This window comes from Pocillopora verrucosa, chromosome 3, assembly GCF_036669915.1.
Source record: "Pocillopora verrucosa isolate sample1 chromosome 3, ASM3666991v2, whole genome shotgun sequence".
NCBI classification, from domain to species: Eukaryota; Metazoa; Cnidaria; class Anthozoa; order Scleractinia; family Pocilloporidae; genus Pocillopora; species Pocillopora verrucosa.
The window spans coordinates 2,003,742-2,013,410 of NC_089314.1; the positions used below are offsets into that span (position 1 = coordinate 2,003,742).

Genomic DNA, 9,669 nt, shown 5'->3' on the forward strand with positions numbered 1-9,669 from the left:
AACTTACACACAAAAACACAGCGTTCGTTCTCGATGAACGCACGCTGACATATGAACCGATTGCTAAACAACGATAATAATCAAAATGATAAAAATTAGAAGGATAGTTTTATTAATGATTACGTAGCGTAATAAATATTATGATATTAGGTATTATATTAATGATTATAATGATAATCAATGATATCTTTTTAGCCATTGTTACTTTTTCATCATTATTATTGTTGACAAGGTATACCTTCCTTCTGATCATCTACACCAAGTTTTTTACAAAGTGGGAAAGCTTATTTCAAAACAAGTTGCGATGAGATAGAGCGAAAGCTTTTTTTTAATCACAAAGTACGACACTCAAGAGTTAGAAATGACATGTACTTTGTTGCTTCGTTATTAATCAATATTCCAAATCCACTTTGACGGAAATTTGAATTATTTCTTATAAACGGAGGTAATTTAGAGTTACAAGACTTTTCAAAGTAAAGGTTAAAAGAAGGTCTCAATGAAGGGACAACTCTTCACTCAAAGAATGAAACGATTGATTTCTTTTTCAGGCTCCGTGGGTAGGGGGGGAGTGAAGGCGACAAAGAATATTAATAGCGGAGCTCGCAGAGCGTAGCCCTATAATTATACAAAATGGTAGTAGTAACAGTAGTAACCCATCAAGCCGAAAAAATTTAGACTTACGACCGTACGACCGTACGACCGACCGTACAAGGTGTTACTTTTAACATGCGTGGTCAACTGTACCGCGGGCACGCCAACGCCACGGCTTTGTCCAGTAGTCCAGTGATCAGTGCACTGGGCTCCAAGTCAGACGACCTGGGTTCTAGTCCTGGCCGGGGCAAGGCGTTGTGCCCTTGGGACGTGCGGGGAAAAAAAATGTGAGCTCCGCTTTTAGGCTTGGTTAAATCTATATATTATAATTTATCCTGAAGGTGACTGTAATGGGCACAGATGTTTAAATCCTTTACATAATACATAACATTTTGTTGTTTCGTGATGTTGAGAATTCTCGAGCATATATTGAAATGCAGAAGGTGCCAACAAGAGGTCATCAAGCTCTGTCCAATAAAATGTCTTAGCCAAATAATTTAATCGCTTTCGAAATCCAAAGAGAGGAAAATGAAAGGAAAATATAGTAGTTTTAGAGAAAAATTGGGCCATTTTAACAAAGATAACTATCTTCGAATTCAAGTGCTTATACAAGACTTGCAATCATTTTCAGAATCAGCGTATTTTGTTGGATTCAAATAGGGCTGAAAGTTTGCAACTATGAGGTCCTGTGGATCTTTTATTTAAGATTTTCTCGCCAGAATAACTTCCGGCTTGGTCATTTCCACTTTTCTGTGGTAAACAAATTTTTTCATCATCAAATTACTTCATATATATATCGACGAATTGGAAGTAGGTTGGAAGGTTTTTACTGCAGGGAACTGCTTAAACGTCTCTTGGAATTCTCAAACGCGGTAAAAGAGCAATGTTGATTAATCAAAACCAAATGAATTTTGATATACAAGTATCACTATAGCAAGTATATATTAAAAGTTAATGACCTGTATTTGAGTCTTAAATGAGTCCAAAGCACTTGAGCTGTCCAACATGTATGACATTCGGTTACAATTTTGGGCAAATACTTTTAACCACACATTATTAATTTCTCCATTTTTCTCACTACATTACAATCAAATTACCAATTCATTACATTTCTCTTAACTATCATGGACCTCCATCCTAACTCAGTTCTGCAAAGAGAGTACAGTGTTCAAGCAATCTTTTTGATGTTCAACGTATAGTCTTTGTGACTTCTCGGTAATTAAGTCCATAACACTCCAGTTTTCCAAGCGTGTGATTTCCTTTTCATCGCCATCGCAAGGAGACCGGTATCTCCAAACCTCATTTGAATTACGTGAAGCTTGGACTTGTTTGTTAATAAGCTGCTGTCCTCTCGCCAATTCCCATCGTTCTTATCGCAGTTGAAGCCGAGACTGGTGGCCGCGCACGTGTTGTCCAACCCACATGCACATTTGAATGGAGCAGAGTCGACTCCACCCCAGTACTTCATCTTCTCGTCATCACGTGATACCCACCAGCCGAACATGCCACCATTGTGAAAGAGCATTGAATGATAGCACTGTATTTAATAAACTGCTCACAGTGAGTAAATTTAATACCTCCACGTTTACAGTGAGTTCCACTGAATCCAGGCTGACAATCACAGTGATAGGAGTTCCTTTCATATTAAGGAACACAGACACCACCGTTCTTGCAGGGAAAGCTTCATTTTCATATAGAGACTGAGAAGAAAGTAAACATCTCAATTAAAAATATTTATTCTGTATCCAGAAAAATTGAAATCTGTAAACTTCCAGATATGAAAGATGTCTTACCAATGCTCTGTAATGATGGAAGGTTGCATTTGCATTAAACTTTTCAGTTTCTCTGTATTTGACTGTGGCTAACAGCTGACACAGATAAACACCTTTGGAGTCAGGATACGCTGCCATGTTAAACGAATAGCAATTTGGTTCACGAACACAAAGAAAACCGCAGTCCAACTAATCTTTCACCATGGATGATGAAAGTTCCTCTGCCCACAAGTAATAGAAGGGATCGCGCTCAAAGTTACCGGAAAAAAGATCGCTTGTTGGAGATCGATTTGCATGGCAAACATCAAGTTAAGAAGAAAAGGAAAAAACACTAAGAGAGGCAGGATCAACATGATAGAGGCCAGTGAAATTTTAACACCTGAATGCGTTGCGTCAGCTAACAGCAGCGAAAAATATGAAAAATATGAAAAAAAAAGTGTAATTGTGCCGAGGGAAAATTGTCTAGTGTGGCATTTGTTAAGTGTCATGATATGGCAATTATCTAGGGAGGAGGAGCAGGTGAAACACATGGGTTGAGTTGTGAAACACTGAGAGCGTTTCAAAATTAAAGTGTCCTCGCCTCTTCTAGAATAAAGTTTTTTCTTTTACTATAAAAGTATTATCTTGAACTGCCAGGCCGAAAAAAAAGGAAAATAGAAGAAAGGGACGATGTAACGTGGCGGAAGTTAGATATCTGTAGTTAGTGATACGTGTGGTGAAATTTCCAAGTTAGGCTTTGTTGATCGGCTTAGGGTTTCCTGTTACATGCCAGGTTCAGCAGTTGTGGTTCTTTACTTAATTTGTCATTTACAACTTTGTACATGGGTGAGGCAAAACCTTATATGTCAATTCGTCCGTTGACGAGAACTTTTTTGTTTCCTCTATGAGTTAAATACGTAGTTAAGTATTCTGTGTACTAAAACGAATGTCACTGACTTGTGAAAACACCCATTTTCTCTTAACTGCCAGGCGGAAAAAGACAAAGGAGAAAAACGCAAAATACAATCGAAGAGTGGTGAAGGTTAGATATCTAAAGCAGGTGATACATTGCTGAGAACCGCAGACGCTGCTGTTTTATCAAGTAATGAATAGTTTAAAAGTTTCATGTCACATGTCAGACGCAGCAATTCAGTTTTTAACTTGATTTTGAACTAAATACGTGCTTCATGCGAACCGAATGTGTCCATTAGTCTGTCTATGAGAACTTTCCTACATCCTCCGTGACTTAAGGTATCACAGAAGGAAAAATTAGCGTTTTCACTCAAACTGAGATAGCGTAAAAATTATGCGCCCTATTCCAGTAAAAGAATACATTTTCTTAAAACTAAATTAACAGTGATATGCTATTATACACCGCGACGTTTTACAAGATAAGTTTATTAGACGGCGCATTTTAACCAACACGTTTCTTTTATGTCGGAACCGTTTAAGAAAGTTTCTTTGTCTTGGAGTATGTTGACGTGTTTTTACCAATTTAACTTCCTGTAGCAATAACCGTCGCGCTTGCAATAACTATCGCACTTTATAAGAACACTTGCTGCACTTTTTAAAAAAATATATATGAAATAAAGCACTTTGCAATAAACTGTTGTGCAAAATTTCTAAACCTATTGATTTATGAGAGTATTCTGATGAATAAGCCATACATTTTTTGGCGATGATACTTACTTAGGCGTTCGGATGAAAACATGTTTTTTTGTTTTTAGTTTATGCAATTTCTCCTTTCGATTATCTTAATTTCAAAGATGAGGCGCGTTCGGAATAAGAGATAAAAAGCAACGCATAAAAATATAGCATCATTACATCAACTTTTCTAAACATGAGACATAACGTGTCAAAATATCTGAATATTCGCCAAAGTGATGACTTCTTTATCGTATAACAGTGGAATGAATTAATTACTTGTTCCTGTTATCGCACTAGCATCTCTGGAATACAAGGCTGCAAAACGTTCATTTCAGTGTCAATAATGTTCCAGTTTTCTTAATTCGTTGATTAAAATAAGTTACTTATCAGTTCTAAATTGCTATCCCTGACAAAACCCCCATTGTTCGTTCTCTCTCTAATGTATTTCCTGCCGACAACGTGTTGTTTGTGTTATTATAATGCACTAAAATAGACGGTTTCTTTTGCATATCAGGCCGATACAAGTCGAAGACTATTTGTTTTTATTCTAGTCATGCAAAACAGGTGTAATTTAACGCTGCTTTACAGGCTTTGTTCAAAATGCACATAAAGTTATCCTAAGCGAGTAATCTGACCATTTCTCTTAAGTGAAATGTTATTTTGTGTTAATGCTGTAACATGTTCAATAAACAACCTTCGCAAATATAACTTGCGCAATGTTTGTATTTAAAACCAGTATATTGTTTAATTGAAAATGCTAATATACAGAGAAGAAACGATTGACACTTTTTGCAAAGAAAATACATAATCGAGGCTCGTGTGTTTTCCGATCTGCGTAAAGGATTTCCTAACATTTTCAAGACATGACTTCACTGAATTTCTTCGATTTATTTTTGCTGAACTTGTTCCAATTTAAAATGATTATTATTTATTAATTAGATTAGCTCCTTTTAAGTCACTAAGAGGAAATCTGCCCAGTATCTGCCTATTATCAGTGAATCCATTTGGTAAACACTAACTGCGGGAGGGAATGAAAGATTAATTTGATATTTGGTGTTTTTAATTTTGCCCAAAAAAGAAAAAATTAAAACTTAGAAAGAATTGTTTTCTCTTCACAAAAACTCCTCTACGAGGAAAGTGTCTAGGCAAAGTAAAATAATAAAATATTAAATAAACTGCTGCTCTGTCTAAAAGAGGAAAACAACTTTAGCTTCTTCTAGTTAGTGCCAATTTATTTCTTATATTGTTATCCTGGTGCGAGCCAAAACACAACTTCTTACAACAAACCTGCTAACAGGGACATGTGAAGGAGTAATAGAAATTTATTTTCAAGTTAGTTGCAGAGTAAGAAGCAGATTACCAAAATTCCCTTTAAAATTAACAAAAAATTGGTTCAAACCAATGTATTAAATCATTAGCATAGTCAGAGTTAATAGATATTGAAATGAATATTTAAAAATTTTTAAACCCGTTGTATAGAAGGTATTAATAGACATCGTTTCCTCCATAGGGAAAAAAAACGTTTTGAAAGCAATTCTTGTAAAAGAGCTGAAAAAGTATCAGGTTTGCTAAGAAGAAGAGTTTAATTTAGAATGACTTTTTAAAACTTACTGTCCCACCTCTACTTCCCCTAAAGTAGAAGTTTATCCCACCCATGGTACCTGCTTCATAGATGTGGCTATTAATTCTTAATTACTGACAGGCAATTATAAAGGACCTATTTTTCATTTGAATGTAAAGTCATTAGTATCATTCAGCAACTCATTCCGGTGGTGAGACTTCATCGGCCACTGTCATGCTGCTTTTACCACTCTTGCTGGTTTTTCCTTCTTTGTTAGGATTGTTGTTTGCCACACAAAACAGCGCTCTCTATCGATATCCAACAGGCCGTGCTTCGTTTGGTAAATTCGAGTGCGACCCTTTCTACTTCTCATGGGCAGAGAAACTTACATCATTCATGGTGGAAGATAAGTTGGACTGCACTTTCCTTTGTGTTGGTGAACCAAAGTGCTATTCGTTCAACATAGCAGTGTATCCTGACTCCAAAGGTCTTTATCTGTGTGAGTTATTGGCCACAGACAAGTACAGAGAGGCTGAAAAGGTTCGTGCAAATGCTACCTTCCATCACTGCAGTCCGTTGGTAAGATCTCTTCATATATTTGGTGCTTAACACTCTTCGTATTTCTTTAAATACAAACTGAATGGTTCAAGGAATGTTTACTTTGTTTCTAGTCTCAATGTGAAAGCGCTCCTTGTAAGAACGGTGGTGTCTGTGTTCCTGAATATGAAAGGAACTCCTATCATTGTGATTGTCAGCCTGGATACAGTGGAACTCACTGCAAACGTGGAGGTATTCAATTCACTTTTTTCTCTTCGAAATGAGAGGTACAAACTCTAAAGTAGAAGTCATACGAAGTAGAAGTCATACGGTCGTCGTTAATTATATCTAAATGTCATTGAAAACTTTGTGCAACTGCTTCCATCTACATGTATAGTGTCCTCCAACATTTTTCCAATGTGAAAGGTGATGAAAAGTTCGACCTAAGTCGGCCGGTTTCTTCTTCGTATCCATGGAAATAAAACTTTTGAGAGATCAAATTATATAATCTCTCAAATGGCTTCTCACGACATCACTTCTCTTTTTCGGCAAGAGCAGGGATAATCATTTGGGAAATAGTCTTTTTTTCGTGTCTTTTTGTTTTTCAGGAAAACGAACCTGCAGTGACATCAAACAATCCTACCCTGGGACTCCAAGTGACTCTTACGTCATCGATCCTGATGGAGAGGGCGGAGTGAAACCTTTTAAAGTCTATTGTGACATGACTGACAAGGACGGGATAGGAGTGACAGTTGTCAGTCACGACAGTGAAAGCAGAATGCTGGTGAATGGATTTGGTGACCGAGGCCTCTATTCTCGATCCATCAACTACACGGAGGCTGATATGGCTCAACTTGCGAGCCTAACAGCTTCATCAGCTCACTGTGAGCAGTTTGTAAAGTACGAGTGCTACGGCTCAGTGCTCCTCTACAATGGTAATATGTTCGGCTGGTGGGTGTCACGTGATGGAGAGAAGATGAAGTACTGGGGAGGAGTTGATTCTGTTGATTATAAATGCGCATGCGGCTTGAATAATACATGTGCAAACGTTAACTACGGATGCAACTGCGACAAAAATGACCTCACATGGCGAGAGGACAGCGGCTTCCTTACAGACAAGACAAAGCTTCCCGTGAAGCAACTGAGGTTTGGAGATACTCGTTCTGTTATTGAAAAGGGAAACCACACCCTTGGAAAGCTCAAGTGTTTTGGACTCATTTAAAAAAAACTGAAAAGTGCACTTTAACTATATACCCGCTATTTGCTGACTCACCTCATCTATCGCTGTAAACTCTAATGCTTTACATTTGTAAAAGTGGTTTGCAAATTTTCGCAAAGGAAATCGATGGATACATTTGAGTAGGAAAGTGAAAAGAAAACCTAGTTTTAACATATATTGCGTTCTTAATAAAATTAAGCATAACTTTAAGCGTTGAAGGCCCATTTTTACTGCTTGTAGTTTTGAAACGGAGGTTGTCAATGGTGTGGAAGGGATCTGTTAATACAATAAAACACACAAAGTGAAATCAAAGGAAAAGCCTGATCATCACGGATTTATGTAATATCGCAGTAGATCGCGAATTCACAAACCAGTGGTGTTTGCCTTGTCAGTCTCCTAACCTTCTGCCAGTTGTAGTTTTCAACAAACTCAGGGATCAAGATTTTTCTGCCTGAGAAACTCGTTGGAACAGAATCCCTTTGTTTAGAGTAAGCAAATTAAGTGAATTGCGCCAAGAAATAATTCGAATTCCCTATTCTAACTAAACCGCCGCTGAGCTCTCGGTCACTCTCCTGAGAATTTCAATAAACGAAAATCAAAATACTATCAAAACAAATATAAAACGTCATTAAAAAGACTGGCCATAAAATAATACAGGTGGTAAAAAATGAATCGTTTATAATTTAACTTCCTGCATGAATGAAGAAAGCATAGCTTTTCGTTTTATTTGCATTAAAAATACACCGGTAATTCTGTGGAAAACAATTCACGAAGTTACGTAATCCGAAATACAAAGTGAATTGAGTTTATATCTTGTATCCGTGTTTATATTCGAATATATTTTGAATTACATTCTCGCAAATATTTATTCCATTCAGCCTTTCTATTTGTTTTTAGAGGTGAAACATATCTCTTAACTGGAAGGCAAAACTGAAACCAAAGTTAAGAATGAAAAATTACTCTCTTTTTCGTGTTTTTAAATTAAACAAAACATTCTACACTTTAGACTAGATATTAACAAAACAGCTTTGGTGGAAACCTTGCACTTTGTCAATTATCGTATTTAGCAGTATGCTTCGTGCTTTTGCATTGCAAATTTTCGTTGTTACATACAGATATAGAGGATATTACTTGGCCGCTTGGGGATACGAATTTTATCTTCGAGTGCTGAAAGTATCTCTCATTCATTATCTCTCAAGTGAGCGAAGCTCATTCGTGAGAGATACTTTCAGCATTCTAAGGGCCTATTTACACGGTACGACTTTGTCGCATGCGACAAGCTTACGACAGGCCTACGACATGACTTAGGACAATTTACACGCGCACGACATTTTCACCTACGACATGCCAAAATCGCGTGCAATTCCACTCGTTTCGGCCGCGGTCATTGTTTCAATAATTTGCAAGAGAAGGAAAAGAACCTCTTCCTCGCTCCGGAGCAACTTCAGAATACCCCGCAACTCATTTACATGTCATTGAATAAGAATAGCGTCTATTGTGTTATGCCTCGATCTTCAAAGCCTCCCGACACATGTAAGTGAGGCGGACCAAAGTTGCGGGGTATTCTGAAGTTTAGCCCTCGCTCCACAGTGATATCATATTCTCTGTTTCCTCATCTGAGAATGTATTTTTCGCTTTGGAAGCAGTCTTCGACTCTCCGGAGGCGACTTCCTCCGCCATTTTGACGCAAAAAAATTTCACCTTCCTCCCCTACTCAGTAGAAATTTGTCACAAAATACGTCATTTTCTATCAATTTCGGGTACGATTGTCGCAGCGTTTTAAAACATGTTTTAAAATCTTACGACATTTTTCGTGACGTGCACGACAGTCGTAAGCGAGTGGTAGGTTTGATTTACACGATACAATTCGTGTCGTAGGCCTGTCGTAAGCTTGTCGCATGCGACAAAGTCGTACCGTGTAAATAGGCCTTAAGATAAAATTCGTATCCCTAAGCGGCCATGTAATGTTCTTTTTATTTTATAGATACTGATGAAATTCCTACATAAAAGACAACTTTTTTTTATTTCAAAAGAACCGACCGCGCGCCTAAATGGGAAGCTCTCTTGTAATTGGCTATTCATGTTAGTAACCATGGCGACACCAATATCCTCACACGTGAAAGATAAAGACGGTATCTTCACTGCGCGCGATGAAGATTTAATTTTTTACTAAAAGGAAAATCGTGGAATTTCATCAGTATCTATATAATAAATAGAGGATATCACACGGCCGCGCTTGGATACGAATGCTATCTTTTGGTGTAAATGACAACTCTCACGAGTAAATTAGGAGAACAAGGAAGAGATGTAACAAATAAAAGGGACCACGTTGCATTTGTATCGAAAGTGAACATATAATTTTT

At 37.4% G+C, this 9,669-nt stretch overlaps 1 protein-coding gene across 1 annotated transcript; it reads left to right on the top strand.

Moving 5' to 3' along the window:
• Positions 1-5,768: 5,768 nt before the first annotated feature.
• Positions 5,769-7,594, top strand: LOC136279811 (contactin-associated protein-like 2). Its single transcript, XM_066164088.1, has 3 exons — positions 5,769-6,129; positions 6,222-6,339; positions 6,696-7,594. Exons 1-3 carry the CDS (start codon positions 5,785-5,787, stop codon positions 7,307-7,309), a joined length of 1,077 nt encoding a protein of 358 aa, XP_066020185.1. The 5' UTR covers positions 5,769-5,784; the 3' UTR covers positions 7,310-7,594.
• Positions 7,595-9,669: the final 2,075 nt, after the last annotated feature.

Excerpts from the sequence above, each read along its gene's own strand:
- LOC136279811 (XM_066164088.1), top strand. The coding sequence starts at position 5,785 with ATGCTGCTTTTACCACTCTTGCTGGTTTTTCCTTCTTTGTTAGGATTG. Across the intron at positions 6,130-6,221 it reads TCCATCACTGCAGTCCGTTG|TCTCAATGTGAAAGCGCTCC; the intron begins GTAAGATCTCTT and ends CTTTGTTTCTAG. Across the intron at positions 6,340-6,695 it reads AACTCACTGCAAACGTGGAG|GAAAACGAACCTGCAGTGAC; the intron begins GTATTCAATTCA and ends TTTGTTTTTCAG.